Here is a 20,949-nt window from a genome sequence, read left to right as displayed (position 1 = left end):
TCGGACTACAAAATTAGTACGCTGTAGTAAAAGTGACTTGCTAGTCGTCCACCCTTTGTAACTGAACAAAATAATATTTCTCCTGATCATATAGAGCTCTTGAATTCACTTTTATTCAAATAGCCCATTTTTCAGGCACTGTTAAAACCACGAAACCTAAAACGTTTTGAGAGTTTGTAATGCATGCGTTTCATCCACCAGATGCCCCTAAGATCAACGGTACAGTGGCAGTGTACACCTGGGAGGGAAATGCCGTTAATATAAGCTGCGAGGTCAAGGCTCATCCCAGTGATGTATCTATTGTGTGGCTGAGAGATGCACTGCAGCTCCCCAACTCAAACACCACCAACATTAAGATCTTCAGAAGCCCGTCAGCCAGCTACCTGCAGGTACACACACACACACACACACACACACACACACACACACACACACACACACACACACACACGTCAAGCCACAATTTACAGTTCATGAAGAAAATGTGCACATATACACTTAGTCCTTCCATGTACACACACACGCATACCTCTTGTGTCATCAAGATTTCATGAGCATAGACTTGAAGGGGTTTTCTTTCAGCTCCATTGTGGAAAAGAAATCTGATGAATAATTCAGCAGCAGGAAAGCTCAAAGCAACAAATAAAAATAGGCTCCTCTAATCGACAAACAAAAAGGTCACCCTCAGAGTGTTTGACACACAAGTTTGTTCTTCTGTTTTGGTACACTGCCCTTCATATATTTGCCTCTTTTTTTTTTTTCTCTCCTCCAGATAACCCCTGAGTCTGAAAATGACTTTGGGAGCTACAACTGCACCGCTTCAAATGAGATGGGCACAGAGTCCAAGGAGTTCCTGCTCATTCAGGCCGGTCAGTTGCAATTCTGTGATTCATTTTGTTGTTGTTTATTTGTGTTATTTAAATGAATATTGATGATATGTAGGCTGCACGCTTTCTATGAATGCTTTGGACAATAATCTGCAGTCAAGGTAAACCTTATTGTAGCACATCAATTAAATTATAAGGCTTTTCCTGGCTTCAGAAACATATTGCTCATCCATATTCAAAACACATTAGACCAAAACATCTACCACAACGTGGGATTACACAGAGCAGTGTTGGTTTAGATGGATAATATATTTAAATGAAAAGGCGATGTAACCAGCATCGGATAATTTACCGTTCCTTCCCTCTGGTTGTTTAGAAACTACAGTGGAGCGAGAACAGAACATAATATTGTACACATCCAAAGGTTTACTGTGTGTATTGTGAATTAAAAGACAATTTACCGAAGTGACATTTTATTGCAAATTCATCAACTCACCACCAGCTGATACCAAACACTGTAGATCCACCAATACTTTAGACAAATGGAACCGAGAGCAGAGAGATAATGGCGCTCTTAGGCCACAATCTGAAATAAATGAATTGAAAACACCATAGTCTTCCCTTGGAGCAAAACATGGGCAACCACAGTAATCAGTGTGTGCCTTTTCATTTCGAAGATCAAAGTGATTTAATACAGAACTGTGCTCACACCAGTGTGTGATTTATGAACAGCCACCTGTACTCTGATATGGCCAATCTCAGTGGTTTAAATATTGTCATTTTCTCTCAAATAGAGAGTGCAGTGGTGGATTGACCAATATTTGGTTGTTTTGATCATTAAACATGACTAACGTGAATGTAAATGTGGAAATAATTGTGTGCTCTACAGGTGAGACATTTTCTCCACAAATACAAAACGTATGGGTGTTTAGTAATCACAAAAAGCATCCCCTTCAATACCAGCTGTTTACAGTTTTGGGGATATTTGCATTTAATGAAATATTACGTTGTTAAGGTGTTTGAATGCATCTTACATCTTTGTTTTTCCAGCTCAGAGGTTTATCATAATCTAAATCTCTTTTTAAAAGGTCCAATAAGTAGCTCACTTTTTGGTGTGGTTTTCTTTTTGCAATTATCATTTAAGGCTGACTGACTTGGGATCAGCTTGTACTTGAATAAGTCCGTCATAGCACCATTTGAATGTTTTTCTTTATTTAATTTAATTTTCTGACGTAATGACAAGAGTGTGCAGCATCCAGTGCCTGAGAAATCGCATTAATGTCACAAATCATATATTTCTTACAAAGCTGAACCAGTTTTTAGATGCTTTTTTGGACTGTTAGGAGCTGTTAGCTCAGTCTGTTAGTGTAACGAAGCAGTGGCGTCAGACAGCGTTGGCGTGCTGCAATCTTACAGTTTTTGTTGCAATCGCACTGCATTTTTCTGCCTTTTACCAGAGGTGCCATCGGCTCCATCCGTCAGCGAGGTGAGACCCTTCTCCACCACGGCACAGATCCAGTTTGAGGAGCCAGAATCCACCGGTGGCGTTACTGTTCTCAAATACCGAGCGGAGTGGAGGACTCAGGGCAGGGGCAGCTGGGTGCAACGGGTCTATGAAGTCCAAGATGGTAAGAAAGAACACAAATCAAAGAGTTATGCAAGGTATCTTTTATGTGTGAAGGTTTTTGTTTCATGACATAACATTGGAACACAGTTCATTGCGTTAGACATTAGATCATAATGTTAAGTGATTTTATATATTTTACATAGAGATGTATGTCCATATTGTAAAAAGAAATGTCCATATTAATATTGGGATTGATTTAAAACATATCGGCCTGCCCTAATTTGCATTTGTTCCTTTGTTGAGGCCTTATAAAAAGTTACATATAGTTTTGAACTTTTATTGTTCACTTTTGTTGTTACACAGAGATAAAATGAATCTTAAAGAAGAATAAAAATCATGAAATAAGACAATAAGTAAACAAATAATAGCAGTATTATAAAATAGGCACGGTAAATGATATGTAGAATGTAATTCTAATCCCAAAAGTAATCTGTACATGATGGCTGCTTTAGAACAGCTGTCCGTTAGTTCTGTTTCTGTGTATATCTTTGTTTAGACCATCTCTAAATAGATTTATCTGGTTATACATTGTTGGAATGAAACGGAAATTGAGCTAATCGGTGTTTACTCATGGCGGAATGAATTATGCATGTATTGTTTGAGCTGGGGGTGCGTTTGTTTCAGCGCTGATCAAAATGATCAAGGTGATCTCAAGAGGGATTGCACTGCCTCTGATATATTGTAACAGGCTACACCAGCGAGGTGACCATCACAGGCCTGAAGCCCGAGACCAGCTACGAACTGAAGTTGTCAGCCATCAACGGCAAGGGTGAAGGTGAAAGCAGCCCTGCGGAGTTCTTCAAGACGCAGCCTGTCCGTAAGTGGCCCATGTTGCAAAGTTTACAGCACACTGCCAAGCTTTTATCTCATCTTTTTGACCCCTGTCTCCACAAACCCATTACCTGATTCCTTTCTTCTATGTCTTGAAGTAAGAAGTACTTGTCCATCCCATTACTGATCGATAAAAGCTCAGCTACTACTCAGTGTAGTCAGCTGCTGGACAGCCACACACAACTCAGCGTTTGGACAGTGTCACAAAATCTTCCTGGTCTTTCAGTCTGAGTTTGTGCTCTTCCAAGTCTTTTGGTGTGTTTGTTCAGCAGTCACACTGACAACATGGAGTACATTTTGTTTATTTAGTTTAGTCCATGTATAGAACTTGAAATCTAAGAATTCAGGAAACATTTTTGTCATAAGGTCCAACTGGTTTAACACCATCTTGCTATTTTACACAAATTGCACTCCGATTTCATCACACATGTCACACTTGGATCCAGTCGCACAATCTTTTAAAATCCACAGTTTTATATTATTTTAATAGGCTTGTTGTGTGCTTGCAAACCATGAATTAGAATATGAAATAGGAAGTTGTTCCTCAGTCCATTGAATAGCAGCCTTGTACTTTATCTTGAAGCCATTATTTAGTTGTTAGCCCCCTCTGTTGGTTGGGGATGCACGTTTTGGAAGGAGAAACTGCTTCACCCAGTTGGCTTCACATTTAATGTGTCTGTTGACTCATAATTGATCCCATTTTCCTCATCTGTTTTTTTTTATTTTTTTATTTACACTTCATTTGCTCATCTGACTGTTGTATCCATCAGGCTATACTAACAACAGTAAGTTCTTCATATCTTCTTGCTTCCTTTCCACGTATAAGGTGCTTTAAAGTGTTCATCAGTAAATTGGAAAAAGACTGATAAAAATAGCTTCTCTGTTATCAATTCAATCCCACTCATATGTTCACATGAAGCTAGATGTTTTTATGAAAAATAAATTGAATAGGCTTCTAGAGCATTATCTCAGCTTTGTTTTAACTTCACTGTCTCTGTTGTTATGACATCCAAAGCCATGGCAAAATCAGCAAATTAGTGTCTGTTTTGTTATTAAATACGACATTATTTAATTGACTTAAAATGGGAATGGTTAATGTTTCAGTAATTGCTAATTCAGAACTAAGACAGGCCAAATCAAGTGTTTTTTTGACCATTTTGTAATGGCAGCTTATAACAAACATTGTTTGATGTCCATTGAGTTAGTAATTAAAAACTAATTAGAATAACTGCAGTAAATGTGCTGGAATATTCTCCTTGAAATACATTAAATTCTGCCTTTGAAGCTTTGTCTAAGAACAGCCATTTAGTTTGAATGTGTGCTGCCTCTGTCTCATTCTAACCTTAAATGTGGCAATCATTGAATGAAATGTTTTGCTGCCTCTTGCTTCTCTGGTGCAGTCTGGCAGAAATGAGTCTCGCTAAAGTCCCCAGTGAAGTGTTATTACAGAGCTTCAGGTAGTCATTTAGTCAATCAACGGATTCTGATTGCCTGATATCTTCTCTTTTATGTTCCTAGACGGCATTTTTAATTTTTTCACTGAAGACACAGGTTTGTTCTGTAGAGAGCATACTAGACGATTAGTTTTTGCTGCTGTAGATGTTTCTATCCCTGCAGGATAACCCCCTCACCCCCACTGATTAGCTCCATTTATAATAACTTTAAAGCATAGCAAAATGTGTGTATTTGTCTAACACTGTGACCTTGTATGGCCTGATTATAAATGCAAACTCCTCTGTGTCTGTTAGCTGTAGATTTGATCTCACCCACATTCTTTGAGTTGACAGCTGAGTTATCCAAATATTAATATTAATATAATTATAATAAATAAATATAAATATTCATATAATTTGGATTTGCGGCTTGTTAATTAATTTGCTTAATGACAGTATTGTGAATTAACGGCAAGTGTCTGCATCTCAAAAGCTGCACCTTTCCTCCTCGGCATTTGGTGTAATGTGGAGATATATACATTTCGATTAGGCCCTTCGACATTGATTAATTAGTTACCTTGCAAATTATACAGTCTCTAAAGTCAAAGGATAAAGCTGTTGGATGTCTACTGCACTTTTCACATTGAGAACCCAATCAGAGGAATTTCTGTGCATAGTGGTTGTTTATTAGTATGAAAAACTGTGTTGCGATTCCATCGTTTTAATTTGTCTCCAGGCCATTTAGGTTTTTGTTTGGTCATTTATGAGATTTTTTTGTCATCTACCTGTAACTGTGTTCTGTCTTTCATGTCCTTCTTCCTCCAAATGACCACTCACATGTGTCATTTCATGTGACTGTGAATGTTATTTGGCTTGCATGGTTCTGATGATCCCCATCCACTCTGCAGAAGGTAACTTACTGTTGCAGGTTTTTTGAAAGAAGACCCCCTCACTTTAGTCGGCGAATCCCACAGTTGCACATTAGTTGCTTTTATGCAATCATGTAATACACATCTACCTCAGTCCCATTAATCAGTCATGTAGACATTTGCCTCAGCAGGATAAATGAGAGAGAGCCAGAGCTGTATTCACGGTCATGTCATATATATATATATATATATATATATAGAGAGAGAGAGAGAGAGAGAGATATCAGCATCACTTGGATGATGTTGATAGCCCGCTACCTAAATGGATGTTCACTCTCCTCCTTTTAGGATGTGTGCCTATAAATCAAGTGTGTAATAAACACAGTTTCCTCTAATCACAGGAGAATAATTATCTATGTCTACTGCAAAAAACTGCTCCTACTGGCAGCATGCTCTGGTTCTCAATCAAGGGTTTGTATTCATGCTGAGAGCAATAGCTATCCTGTGCATTGTACTCTACATATTGCTTATCATGTTTAACCTTAGGCTGCATTAAAGGCTAAATCAACTAAGTATGAACACTAACCATTATACACCTCTTCCGTGTTGTCTGTTAGTAACTAATACTTTATTTATGTAGCACGTTTCTAAGCCATGGTTACAAAGTGCTTCACAGTTACAAAACAAAAGAAGATACAGAGATGAGCCAAAATTGTTAAAGAATAAGAACAAATGGGAGCAAGAAAGCATCCAATGCGTTTGAGAATAAATAGGTCTTGAAAAACACTTTGCTGATCTGACCCCTAGAGGGAGAGCCAAATGCTGCCCAATTGTGCCAAACACAGTAGACGTAATTGAAAGGATTTTGATTTCAGCATCGTCCTACATTAGTTAGTAATAATTCAGCAGCAATTTAAACTAATTGTAGATGTGCTACAGCTTCTTGGCTTAAACAAGAATAGAGTGCATTACTAATTGTCAAGACGTGAGGAGACAAAACAATGGATGATTTCTTCAAGCTGTTGGAAAGAAGAGGCGGCATACTTTGGCAATGTTTCGTAATTTAAGTAACTTAAAGTAACAGGACTGAATAAATGACTTAAGATGTTTCTCAGAGTTCAAATGGGAATAAAAAATGAACCATAAGTTTCTGAAAACCCACTTTTTAGTTAGTTTGAAATTTCAAAAGTCTGATTGAAGAGACCAAAGACCAGAACTTTTGTTTTGATTTAACTGCAGAACTAGGAGACTTCAAGGCACTGGTCTCATTCAGACAAAAAATTTGAAAATATGAAAGTTTCACAGATATGTAAAGCTGGCCACCATCAATATAGCAATGATGAAAGACGAACTGACAAAATGTGTCCTAAAGGGAGAATAAGATAAGGTCCCAGGATTGACCCATGAGGAGCACAATCAGACACAGTGAAGGATAAAAAGAACTAGCGATCTTGACCTACATTTCGATTTGACTCAATTGTTTTGTGTTACGAGTTTGAGATGGGGAAAACATAGTTTTACAGCAGTTTTACAGTTGTATAGCTTTACAAGTAAGTTGTACAGCGCACACATTTCACCCCATGGTAATCTTTACAGGTAAACCCATTAATTATGCTGTGAAATGCAAATCTTACATAAAAATGTCATTAGTAACCCTTTCCCCTGAAGCCTTGTATGACACTGGGGAAATGTCACTCAGCAACTCGGACTGAATCAGATAAGCATGTGGCTTTGTGTCATTCAGTAATTAGTCTTACTCGAGACATACCATCTTGAGGCGAGTGATTAAGCAAGGACAAGTGACTTAATCGGACAACAACAACAAAGAGGCCAATTTCAAAGTTTTCTAATCAAGGTTTTCGTTTTCTTTGCTTTACAATTTTAAAGGTAATGGTTGGCTGACAGAGTCTTCTACCAGTAAGTAATCTCTGCTTCTTTTTATTGAGTCTTTCAGTAATCTCTATCTTGCTCCTGTGTGCCTGTAGGGAATCCCAATCCTCCTAAACTCGAAGGGGCACTTCAACCCAAAGGCAACTCCCTCAAAGTCAGCTGGACCAAGCAGGACGACGGCGGCTCGCCCATTTTACATTATCTTATCCGCTATAAACCAGTGAGTATGGCGATTAGAGCTGAAATGATTAGTCTATGTCAGCTGAAGCAACTGCTTTGATAGTCGATTGATCATTTAAGTCATTTTTTAAGCAAAAAATTATTTTGGTGCTAGCCTCTCAAATATGAATATTAGCTGGTTTTGTTAGTCTTTTATGATAGTGAACTGAATATCTTTGTTTTTTTTTCTAGAAAATTCTTATTGGTATTTTTTACTATTTATCTGACATTTTACAAACCAACGATTAATTGGTTAATCGAGAACTTAATTGGCAGATAAATCATCAATGAAAATAATGAAAGTTTGCTGCAGCCCTAATGATGATTCTAATGAAGCTCCATCGTTCTGACATCTTCAAAAACCTAATTTAAAATGTCAAAAATGATCTGAAATGTCTTATTCTGTTGTGTTCAAGCCTTCGTGTTAATGCATGTAGAGCTAAATCAGTTAGGTGATTAATGAATTTGCTTGACAGAAAATGAATTGCCAACTATTTTTTATAAGAAAATAAACTGTAGATTGATCAACAATGAAAATAGCCATTAGTTGCAGCCCTAAAAACATGTACTGTATATCTCTCTGTGTCCTTAGATACAGGTGTCGGAGTGGAAACCAGAAATCCGACTACCCAGCGGCAGCGACTACGTGGTTCTCAGCGGGTTAGAGTGGGACACTGAGTACAATGTCTACGTGGTGGCAGAGAATCAGAAGGGCAAGTCCCAGCCGGCTACCATGTCCTTCAGGACCTCCACAGAGCCAGAGGCCATCCAAGGTACCCTTCCTCAGGTCACTCACACTAAACTGGAACTAAACATCCAGAACACTGAGAGGCCAAACTCAAAGCTCAAAACCAGAGCGTCACATTCTTTTTTACCTCTCTTGCTCTGAAAGGTGAATGACAACTAAATAAATCTACGGGGGGAAAAAAATTGATTTACTGGACGACGGTGAGCCAGAAATGATTTTCCGGCTGAATTTTCTCACTTTAAAGTTTTGACAGCCCCTGCTAAATGAGCTTGAGTTTGCGCTCGCAGAACTGGGACAGGCTCTTTCCACAGAGGATCAAATGACTTCCTCTGAATGATTGTAGTTTTCCTTTAGCTTTGTTTACTGCTAAAATAGCAGCCAGAGTAGATAGTTTGTCCCTGTGTGGAAGCAGCCTTTAAATTGACCCTTGATAACCACTTATTAACTTGTACCTTAAGGTCTTAACTGCAGCTGAAGGTTTTTTACCAACCGTACAAAAAAAAAACAGACACACAGCTTGTCAGATTCCCTTTAGGTGCTAGACACTGCCAAGTGCTTTGCTGAAACATCACAGACCATTATGTCTCTCTCGCACTTCTTTTCTAATTCATTTTCCAATCTAAAGCATTCCCCACTCACCCACCAGTCACCATCTAGTCCACACGGTGTAGTTTTCCTCTCTGTGCTGTGCTTTTGCTTTGATGTGTTGCAGTGTTTTTTTCCCCCTCCCTCAATACAAGAAATCGGTTTCTTTCTGGTTTTATTTTTATTTTTTTTTTCACTTTTGGTTTTCAGACCTGACACATTTTCACTTTCTCTCTTCCTCTGTTTTCCCCACCCTTCTCTTTTTTACCTCTTTGTTTCCCTTCATTTCCCCCCCTCTTCCTGTCTCTTTATTCTCTCTTCCTTTCTCTTTTTTATCTTCTCTCTCAATGTTCCTGCTCTCTTGCCTGGTCCCGGACATTGGTGTGGTGGACCACATGAACATTTTCGTCTCGCCCTGTGTGCATTTTGGTGTGGTCGGGGCTGTGCTGCCCCCCCCCGTCCCCCTCCTCAGTCAATCAGGGCTGTTCATCTGTGACATGCACTTTGGTATCACTCATCTTGTCCCTCATCACTGTACTCCAGCTCTCATAGTTTTCGTGGTGAATTCACACTATAACTGTAGAGGAAAGCTTGCCCTTTCTCTGGCCTGGCTGTCTCTCTGGACACTTTCACTCCTTAAAACAGACTTTGTCCATGACAGACTGTCTCTGTTATGGGTAAGAAAAGGGTGCCGTGTAGCCTCAGAAAAGACCAGACAGACCTGCTGAACCAAAGGCAGTGGAAATCCTCCACCTCCCACAGATTGACTCTGCTCAGCATTAGCACAGCTAGTCATCAGCACTAGACTACAGAGAGGTCTGCCAGTTTACAGTAATGAACAATAGTGAAACTGAAATGAGGTTATATTAAAACAAAATAGCACTTAGAACAAAATGAAGGCTGAGTGCTGGGCCTGTCCGTTTACATAAACCCTGTAATATATTCTTTAATCGCTCACAAAATGATGTACTGTAAAAGGTTTGTAACATTAACGTTCACATTCACATTATTGAAAACAAAAAGACCTAACTGAAAAATGTTTGTAATAATAATATTGGAACCGTTTGACAACCTGTATACAGAATTATCACAAGGCAACTGTTATTTTTGTGCTGTTTACTAAGACAAATAGATGTTTTTGGTTCTCATGCATGTAATGTGTATCAAATAGCATTCAAAAATACCTGTTTTTATACATTCATATTGGAAGGTGCTTTACTCAGCTGCGTTTTCTTCTCCAGCAGATCTTGATTAACAGTTGGTATCTAAAGAGTTACATTTATCTAGAAACAGAGAGGATATTTTACAGAGTTGACTTTACACAAAGATGCATCATACCCTTTTGTGATATTTGGAAAAGCCTCACATTATTTTTGTCCATAAAATATTGTGCATTTCTGAGTAACTAGCAACATAGTGTACGCTTTGGTTTGCTCTTCTTTCTAATACCAAATAAATGGGTTGAATATATACATTATTTTTTTTACGTTTTTTTTTTAATTTATTTTTTTAACACCAGCCGTTTGCATATAAATTCCTCAACACGCCACAAGTTATATCAGTTATTGAACCCATGCCAGATGGCACAGTCTACACATACATCACACTGCATCTCAATTCATGCCGAGACAACTAGAACGTGTCACTGCTCGTAGCAGGTGAGTTGTTTCTGTTTATGGAACTGTTACAGTAGCATAGCTGCACTTTTATTCAGTTGTTCCTGGCCGTTTGTATAGAACTGTGTCACGCTACAGTTGTTCAGCACTCTCCCTGTCCTGTCTCTTGTCTGGCAGATTTGGGTGAAGAGGCAGCATTCTCCATGGGCGTCATGCTCTGGGTAGGGATCCTTGTCGTAGTATTTGTGTTCCTGCTGCTAGCTGTGGATGTCACCTGTTTCTTTGTCAACAAATGTGGCCTCATCATGTGCCTCTGCGGTAAATCAGGCACAGGGACCAAAGGGCACAACTTGGAGGAGGGCAAGGCAGCCTTCATGTGAGTATCAGTGACAACAGTTACATGCAGTGCAATCTTTACAAAGTGGCCGTTACCCTTGGCCACATTTAGTTATACTGTAGGACCCAATTTTCTAATTTAAACTCTTCATATATGCATTTTATTTTCACACACTGGCAACATAGATGACGTTCTAATGAATATGTTTCTCATAGTCTCCTAAACACACTTTAAACACTTTAACATTTTGTCTAACTCATCTACTGTACTTCCCACTTTAATCAGTGACTTCCTACATTCCCCAGAAGGCCTTTGAGGACTGACAGTGAAGATGATTAACAATCTTTGCTGAAGGTTTTATGTTTCGGCTGATAAAGCAAGAGATAACTGGGGAAGGGTTTTCCATTAAAGAAAAACTGTTGTGCCTCTTGAGCAAAATCAACAGCACTTGTGTTGTGACTGCAGTGCATTATGGTCTGCTCAGTCAGGATCTGACAATATTCAAATCAATATAACAGGCCCATAAATGAGATGGAGTTTTTAGAGTGGATTTCTCTTTCAGGGAAAATAGGAGGGGTGCTGGGTTTAAGCAAAGAATTGAACAAATACTCTATTGTGCACAATAAGGCAGTTTTGATCAATTTGAGGGGGAAGTTGCATTGTGTATTGATTTGTGCTACATACGGCCATATGTACTTTTTCACATGAGCCGACGAATGTTCCGACTGTGACTGACTTAAAAAGATAATACACTCACACATATTGTAATTACTGTCTACTCCTCTCGTATCACCTTTTCTCATTGTGGCAGACATGATAACTGTTCTCTGAGATAATCTCTTGCCATTTTAACAATATGTAAATAAATACAGATATTTGTCTCTCTGACCTGCAGGAAAGATGAGTCCAAAGAGCCAATAGTGGAAGTCAGAACAGAGGACGAGTGCACAGCCAATCACAACGCAGCAGGACCAACCGAACCCAATGAAACCACGCCTCTCACAGAGCCAGAGTGAGTAAAGAAAAACTGGCGTAGAAGCACACAACTTTTTTACCGCTCAAGTCTTTTTAACTGTTGTACGTTGCACTCCACTACAAAGAATAATTATCTTATTCAACCGGACAAAATTTGACCCTCTCTTTAAAACAAAAGTTCATGTCATTCTTGGGTGGAGTCCACTTGAACTGTTGCTTTTCTGTTTGTATTCCCTTTCAGAGCGATTACTGCACTTTGTGTTTCTACTCCAGCCCTCTGGAGATTTTCTGTCTCATTGTACCAAGGTTGAAGCAATACCAGTTAAAGACACAGAAATGCTTTTTGTCCTCTTGAGTGTGGTCAACTCACATGAAGCCATTTGACAACTTCAGCAATTCATCTCTCATTAGCAGCAGTCTGGAAAAATTAGACAGTATGAGATTGTCACTGGTACTGTTTAACCCTTATAGGTGGTTCTGCCTGGTGCTGTAGTTTTCTGCAGGAAGACTTTTTTTTTAGTACATTAGTTTTCCTAGTCAGTGTACTCCATGTTGGTGTGTGTATGGGATGTATCCTTTGATGTCCACTCACAGCATGGCAGCCTCTTTTTCTTTGTTTCTTTTTCTCACTAGGCTTAATAGTTGGTGTTTTTCAGTTGCTTTGTCTATGTTTGTGTGAATTTCTAAAGCGCACTAATCCCTCTGCATGCTCTCGTCCGAGCCACCCTTCCTCTGTCACGGTCACCCTGGTGTCTAGTCTGTGTGTCTCTGTTCTCTCCCTGCTCTCTCAGGCTGGCGGCTTACACTGCTGCTCTGGCACTGGACACCCTCTCCTCCGTAGCCACCAACTCTGACACAGCCACTGCAACCATTGACCCCGCTCAGGACAGCCCCTCTAGCGAGACCACTACCCTCACTTGTAGCCTGTCTACCCCGGCCAACGACCCCTCACCCACCCCTGTCCTGGCCCCAGCCCTGACTCCAGAGTCAAACACTGCCCCGCCGACTCCCCTCAGCTTCACCTCAGCCGACGAAGCTAAAATGACCCCGTTAGTAGAACAAAGAGGAAGTATCACCCCAGAAGAACAGGAGAAACTAACCACTCCTCCTAGTACCCCTGAATGGACTAAAGCTAAAAAGTCTGGGACACCCATACCACCGAAGCGTAGACACTCTCCTAAACTCGCCGCGCTGAATGCTAAAGGTAGCCCGCCTGTATCTCCACTGGCTGCGTCTTCCTCATCGTCCTCTCCCAATCTCGACACCAAGAAACCGGCCCCGAGGCCACCGGTCAATAAGCTTCCCATACAGCCACACATTGTAGACTCAGACACCGAGACGCCAGCACAAACGGCCGCCACTCTAGCAACCACTGCCCCTCCAAAACCAGACCCTGATTCAAAGACCCCAGATCCTAGTGGGTGTGGCCTTACTGCCTTTGACACTAATAATAGACCCGCTGACAAAACGGTTGATAATAACACTGACAAAGATGCTCCAACCAGTTCTCCTTCAGTGATCCACGGTGCTCCTAAAGTCCCGGAAGCTGAAGAATCTGCTCCTCTAGTTGCAGACGTCCCCTCGCCGTTACCTGTTACTCCTATTCCTTCTTCCCCTGCCCCCGCTACTGTTGAGGCGCCGGTTTCAAATGATCTCCTCACATCGCCACAAGATGCGTACAACTTGCAAACCTGTGACGTGGGGCCCAAAAGTGCGGATTTAGAGTTAGAGTTGACTAACGGGACAAAAAGACCCTCCTGGACCCCCGCTGACCTTATTAGCTTAGAGAGCCCGCCCTCTGCCCCCTCTCTGCCCAATGGAGACAGAGGAGACCTCCCCCCCTCAGGCCCAGTTCTGGAGGCGTCAGAGACTCTGGCCAAGACTGCTCCTCCTGTCAACGATGAGTACGGCTCCCTCTAGAGGTTTATCTGTGTGTGTTTGTGCGAGTGTGTGTGTGTGTGTGTGTGTGTGTGTGTGTGTGTGTGTGTGTGTGTGTGTGTGTGTGTAACTTGTATGCCCATTCATTCACCACCGCATCTTGCCATTGACCACACAATATGAACTATTGTAATGGTAAACTGTGGTAATGACATTGGGTTGATTATAAGTAAGATGCTGTGGATTGTGGTAGACGAGTGATACGATGGTTCTGTTTTTGATGCTTGTGTGTGTAACAGTTCTCCAACAGTAACATTCACCACAAGAATATTGAAGCCCCTTTCAGACATGCACCTTGTTATGTTACATGTCTGTTTCACGTCTGAGTCAAGTGTAAAAGTCACAACGACCATATAACAAGCCCAGTTATATTTCTGTAAAACACGGCACAAGTCTGAATTAAATGCTGTCAGATTAAAGCTGCCAGTGTGCTTCAACAATCCGACAAGCACTTTCTGATGATCAGCTTCGGAAACCCACTCCCCCCCCCACATCTTTCTGAAAACTAATCGAAACTGACAATCTGACGTGCAGAGGGGAAAGAGTAAGCAGCGTTTGAACTTTTCTCTCTCATGCTCTCTTTAGTTACACAACTATTTCTGTCACTTTTTGTCTTTACAAAAGTGTGCATTACTATAAATACCTTCCAGCAGAGACGATCTGAAAGTGTGCACCGTTATTCACATATTTATACGATTATCCCATCTCAGCCCCCTCCTATGACGGACGGCTTTTCTCTCCACCTTTGAGTTGGGGCTGTTCAGAACAGGTTTAATCACTTCTAACATGGTCGGGCAACACATTTTTGAGCATAACCCATCAATACCATAAGGTTAGTTAAATACACAGAGAGAAATGAAATGCACGTCTCTTTCCATCTTCATAAGAGCACTGTAAAAAATGTGTCACTTAACTATCTCTTATGTACAACAAAAATGAAATCCGCTTAATAGACCAGGAAACACTGTAAAAGAACCAATTTTAAGTGGTTGAGGAGACACCTCAGTCTCTTCAAATGAAATCTTCGGACAAAATAGTTAGGATGGAATATATCTTTATTGTCCACCAGGGCGGAAATGTGTCTTCGGCTCACCAAACCAATAAAGAAACAACATAAAGCATAAAAAGCAGACTAGCTGTTAGTAGAACAAACACGTAGACAAAGTCATGTTCCACATTAAAAACAGTTCATGCCAATGTCTGTCATTAGATCTCATCCGTCACTTTGTTGAGTTAAGAATATCAATGGCATATCGATATTAATTAAAACAGGAAAATAACTTGTTAAATCAGTCACTGATGCGGCCTGTTAGAGAACAGAAAGAGCTCTCTTCCTTGATACCACTGCTTTCCGACCCAGCTGTGCCACTACTCCCTCTCGTGCACCAGATGGCAATATCGCACAAGCATTGTGGCGTCTTCCATAATTCAATTCAATTTTATTTATAGTCTCAAATCATAACAAGAGTTATCTCGAGACACTTTACAGATAGAGTAGGTCCAGACCACACTCTATAATTTACAAAGACCCAACAATTCCAGTAATTCCCCCAAGAACAAGCATTTAGTGTGACAGTGGCGAGGAAAAACTTCCCTTTTAGGAAGAAACCTCAGACAGACCCAGACTCTTGGTAGGCGGTGTCTGACGGTGCCGGTTGGGGGTGTGATGAACAGTGACAATAACAGTCACAATAAAGATAATGGAACTATGACTAGAAATAGTAGTTGTAGTAGTTCATGGCGTAGCAGGGCACTGCAGGGCGTTACAGGGCATAGCATGGCACTGTAGGGCATAGCATAACACTCCTGTCCTCTCTGTGTATCTGAATGATTAAACAGTATCAATGAAACAGATAGATGAAGCCAGCAATGTTACATATTCCATGTCTGAAAGGGGCTTTATTTTAATGACAAATTGTTTTGTCTCAGGCAGTAACTGAATGCCTCCGAGTGTTGCCTAAATCCTCACAAACTCGACTAAAGAGAACAGAGGCTAGACTGTGTTTTTTTTTCTGCTCTGAACTGCAGAAGAGAGGAGAAGAGCTGCAGGCGGGATCTACATACTGTGCTTCACTGCTATAGGATGAACATGAATATACAGTATATCACATACCACAAGCCCAGGGCTCATTTACTGTGCCATCATAGTGTCTTTGAAGTAGAACCGATTAATTGATCATATTTGCTAAACACTGTTTTTGATACCGGATGAATTATAAGAGTATGTCATTATCTGTTTGTTTAATTTTATCTGACTGTTGTCAAGGTGGTGAAGATATATGTAAGAAGACCTCCAAATATAAACGGTGTCTTCTTACATATTGGGTGAAGGGGAGAGAATAAATGGTTAAAATTGTGTTCAACTAAAGTGTTTGTTTGCTGAGATTTTTCTGTTTTTCTACCCAGAGATGACCAGGTTTTTAATTTAGCACATTCTCCCTTTTTTTTTTCCATTGCAGGGTGATTTTTTCTGATGAGAAAGGTAAACTGGAGGAGGCAGACTTATCAAACGTCTTGACGGAGATCACTGCAGAACACAACAGTGTCATACAGACAAAAACCACCGAGAGCAAAGCATGATGGGCCGATGGGGAAACCCCAGCCCAATCTAAAACATTTTGCAGCAGCAAAGAGCTAAAAACACTGCAGGAGTTTTGTTTTCCAGTGCCCTTAACTACATATTCAAAACAACACACACACACACACACATACACACACACACGTGTCGATTGGTTAGAGTGCACTACAACTGTGCTTTTAGTTCCGGTTTCATTCATGAAATGTTTACTACACCTGAGGAGTTAATCTTGAGATCATAAGAGATTTATTTTATTTTTTTATTGTTATTTTATTTAACCAGTCAGGACGATTAAGGACAATCTCTTATTATAATAGTCGCTTGATAAATAAATGTGAAATTGGACTCTAATTTCTGTTCTGTGCTTTTAGTTTGAATTGCAACTACACACAAGTATTGGATTATTATGAGAAATGTAAAAAAAAAAAACCAAAAAAAAACCTGACTATATATAGAAATTATTTTTCTTATTTTCATGTTCAACTGTTTGCATTTTTTGTATTATTATTTGTGGGCTTGTCTCATTAAAATAGCTTGTTCTGCATGTCTGACCTGCAAGTGGTTGTTAAGTTTAGTTTACTTTGTCCGTTACAGGGATGTTTCATCTCTCACAGATATGCTGGCATTGATTAAACACAGGCCCAAAGACTGCAATGTTTGGATCATAACCATATTTGTTATGGTTATAAAAAATACAGGATTAACCCACAGCCAGCTGCAGGGGGGAAAGAGACTGAAAGAATCCCACGACACAGCGACAGTGTGCACGATCAGATCAGATTTGGCCCATTTTATGAACAAATGTATTCAAATGTGTGTATGGTTAGCATATTCGTTAATCAAATGGATTTGATTAAAAAAAAGCCAACTCATTGAACTCAAAGGTCCACCGAAAGACAAAAACTGCCAGCAGGACTGCTGATTCTCAGCCAAGGGTTGAAGAACCTTGTATCTTATGAGCTAAATTTACACCACATATTTGTTTGGGGGGGGCAACTACTACGGTAGCTGCCGTTCCTTCCTCACATTATAAAGCAGATCAATGGTTGTGCTTTTGAAACAAACAAACAAAAAAATGAATAAAAACTCTAAAAAGCATTGTTGTACTATTTCAAAACTACAAAGATTTCTTTTCCATTTCCTGCCTGCAAGCTTGTGCAATGTGCCTGTGTGTCGATAGATTGTCTCGTCATCAGTTTCTATGATAACCTGCATAGCTTTGTCGTGAGAGATTTAGCCTATTGTTTTGATTTAATATATTGTATTATTAGAAGAAAAGTATGATAAATGGACTAATGTGGTCATTATAACACGTGTAGTGTATGAAATTGTCCGTCTCTGGTCACAGCACTATATATTGCCAGCTATAGTGAAGGAAGGTGTTTTGAGCCTTGGCATGAATTCAGTCAGTACTTTATAATGTATAAATACAAGGCAGATTGTTTGGCAGAAATAGTTCTCATATTGATTTAATGTGTTACCTTTGGGGCTTGTTCTGGCATTCCTACACATTGTTTTTATTTCTTTCCCCCAGTTGTTATTCAAGTGTTCTGTAATGTGGTCTTTGAATTTTCATTTTTAGTTTTTGTCTTTTTGTACAAATATCACTCACCAAGAGCGACTGCTTGACACGTTCAGGATAAACATTGGCCGGAAGCAGGGTGGTCCCACCTGAAACGGAAGAGAGATCAAACTTTAGATATATCAAGAGAAGTAAATACAGATCAGAGGTATATAACAACAAAAGGACAAGCTTTACTTACCTTGTACTCCACTGCTGTTACATGACCACCTTGCTCCCTCGCCACTGGACGCTCCTTTTGGTTTTATTGGGTGAAACTCAGAAAATATCTGTTGTGTACAGTCTGAGTGATAACCCATTTGCAAAATAAAAAAAGGTTTACGAATCTAATTTTGTCCTGCCCATTTTATTATTATATTCTTTTTAAAGATTAGTTTTTGCGGCATTTTTAGGCCTTTATTTTCACAGGACAGATGAAGACATGAAAGGGGAGACAGAGGGGGTAATGACATGCAGCAAAGGGCAGCAGTTCGGAGTCGATCCACGGCCGCTGCGTCGAGGAGTAAGCCTATATATACGTGCGCCTGCTCTACCAACTGAGCTAACCCGGCCGCTGTCAGCTCCTTGGATTCAGACCATGTATCGACCTATTTTAAACACTAGATGGCATCAAATCCCCAATTTTGGAACCCCCCTTTTGTTTTCGCCATGTCATGGACACAGGACTATTTACAGAAAGGTTACAGAGCAAACAGGTTATGTTGGGGCTGGAAAATTCCCCGGGCTACTTGTTGAGATAGATGGGGGAGCAAATAAACACGTGTTACATAATGCATGTTTGTGCGGGAGTGAAGTTAATACTTCCAGGCTAGGATGTCAAAATACTATGTACCAATAAGGGCTGGATATTTTCAGCTCTGGTATTCTTCCACTCGGTAGGCTACCGCTAATGTGAAATGAACCCGCAAACCGGTGCTGTGTCAACAGACTGTCAACAACCACAGCGGCCCGCACTGACCCGGCATGGCATCCTGTTTCACTCCCCACACTGACCGACTGTCCCCTTCTTACCTAATTTAATTTTTCCTCGTCCTGTGAAATACAAACTGGTTTAAGATCTTTATATAGTCGATCTGCATTAACCAGTGTCTGCTTCTTATTCCAGGACATCAAACTGGTCCTGAGCGGGCAGCCTGTCGGTAGTTGAGATACCCTGTAGATGTCTCTGATTGCAGCCTTGATGGAGAGACGAGGAGCAGAGGGCGATCATTCAGAGCCGTGACGTCTCCCCGGTGATGATTTGCAGCCTGTCAAGTCAGTAGCCAGCAGCCGTGATGAGACAGGAAGTTAGGTGATGTGGCCTTCAAAATAAAAAGTAAAAAAATCACTCGTAAAGAAGAGAAGTGATAGAATAGAATGCCTTTAGTGTCATTGCACATTGTGCAACGAAATTTGCTGTGCAGCCCCCGAAACGTTCTATGAAATGTACCGTTTTTGGTTCACATTCTTAATTTCATTTCTGTTGTAGGCTACATTTACATTTAATACATGCACCACCTGCCACATGCCTATTTTATACAGTCTATGATACATACGCGCACCTGCCGCCACAAAGATAACTAATGATAATAAAAATGAATTTAAAAAGTGACACATCAGAAGCTACTATTAGTACATTGTGCCAAATGCTATTGCACCTTATAAAGATGTTATTGCACGTTATAAAACAGTTATTGCACATTTCACAAATTAAAACAAATCTCACGAAAACTTGAAAGTAAATGGCGTTCCACCAAATTGGAAGAATCTCGTTTAGAGTGGCAAGACAGTCTGAAAAATTATAGGAGGGCGCTCAGAAATGCCAGATCAGACTATTACTCAACACTAATAGAAAAAAATAGGAACAACCCAAGATTTCTTTTCAGCACTGTAGCCAGGCTGACAGATAGCCACAGCTCCATTGAGCCATCTATTCCCCTAGCTCTTAGTAGTGACGACTTCATGAGTTTCTTTAATGATAAAATTATAATAATTAAGGATGGAATTCATCACCTTTTGCCCTCAACTTCTAACAGGAGTGCTAGAAAGAACGACAGGACCTGACATATACTTAGACTGCTTTTTTCCTATAGACCTTCAACAATTAATGCTAAAGGTCTCTTCAGCAAAGCCATCTACCTGTCTCTTAGACCTCATCCCAACGAGGCTACTTAAAGAAGCGTGGTTAACACTTCATTAGTAGATATGATCAATGTCTTTATTAACAGGTTATGTACCGCAGTCATTTAAAGTAGCTGTGATAAAACCTCTTCTGAAAAAACCCACCCTCGATCCTGAGGTCTTGGCCAACTTTAGACCTATATCTAACCTTCCCTTTCTCTCCAAGATCCTTGAGAAATTAATCGCTAATCAGTTATGTGACTTTTTACATAGGAATAGTCTATTTGAGGACTTTCAGTCATGATTTAGAAAGCATCATAGCACAGAGACGGCACTGGTGAAATTACTAATGACCTTCTAATGGCTGCTGACAAAGGACTTGTCTCCATACTTGTCTTATTAGAGCTTAGTGCTGCATTTGACACTATTGACCATACCATCCTTTTACAGAGACTGGAACATTTAGTTGGCATTAAAGGAATCGCACTAAGCTGGTTTAAGTCCTATTTCTCTGATCAATCTCAATTTGTTAATATCAACGATAAATCCTCCAAGTACGCTAAAGTTAGCCATGGCGTTCCTCAAGGCTCAGTGCTTGGACCAATTCTATTCTCCTTATATATGCTTCCTCTAGGCAATATTATTAGGAAACATTCAATTAACTTTCACTGCTATGCAGATGACACCCAATAATACTTGTCAATCAAGCCAGACGAAACCAGTCAGTTAGCTAAACTTCAAGTATGCATTAAAGATATAAAAACTTGGATGACATAAAACTGAAGTGATTGTGT

At 40.1% G+C, this 20,949-nt stretch overlaps 1 protein-coding gene across 1 annotated transcript in view; it reads left to right on the top strand.

The window, feature by feature from the left end:
• ncam1b (neural cell adhesion molecule 1b) overlaps window positions 1-16,832 on the top strand; it is a 67,239-nt gene extending 50,407 nt beyond the window's left edge. The window contains exons 12-22 of the mRNA XM_078245022.1: window positions 202-389; window positions 773-869; window positions 2,285-2,455; window positions 3,143-3,271; window positions 5,627-5,629; window positions 7,573-7,697; window positions 8,289-8,469; window positions 10,823-11,021; window positions 11,878-11,994; window positions 12,749-13,861; window positions 16,355-16,832. Coding sequence (XP_078101148.1) covers window positions 202-389; window positions 773-869; window positions 2,285-2,455; window positions 3,143-3,271; window positions 5,627-5,629; window positions 7,573-7,697; window positions 8,289-8,469; window positions 10,823-11,021; window positions 11,878-11,994; window positions 12,749-13,861; window positions 16,355-16,475 — 2,444 coding nt within the window. The 3' untranslated portion in view covers window positions 16,476-16,832. The remainder of the gene's footprint in view (window positions 1-201; window positions 390-772; window positions 870-2,284; window positions 2,456-3,142; window positions 3,272-5,626; window positions 5,630-7,572; window positions 7,698-8,288; window positions 8,470-10,822; window positions 11,022-11,877; window positions 11,995-12,748; window positions 13,862-16,354) is intronic.
• The last annotated feature ends 4,117 nt before the right edge of the window (window positions 16,833-20,949 follow it).

The sequence above is a fragment of the Sander vitreus genome, chromosome 3 (assembly GCF_031162955.1).
Source record: "Sander vitreus isolate 19-12246 chromosome 3, sanVit1, whole genome shotgun sequence".
Taxonomy (NCBI): Eukaryota; Metazoa; Chordata; class Actinopteri; order Perciformes; family Percidae; genus Sander; species Sander vitreus.
The sequence above is the reverse complement of the archived record's forward strand: the minus strand, read 5'-3'. Positions and strand labels throughout refer to the sequence as shown.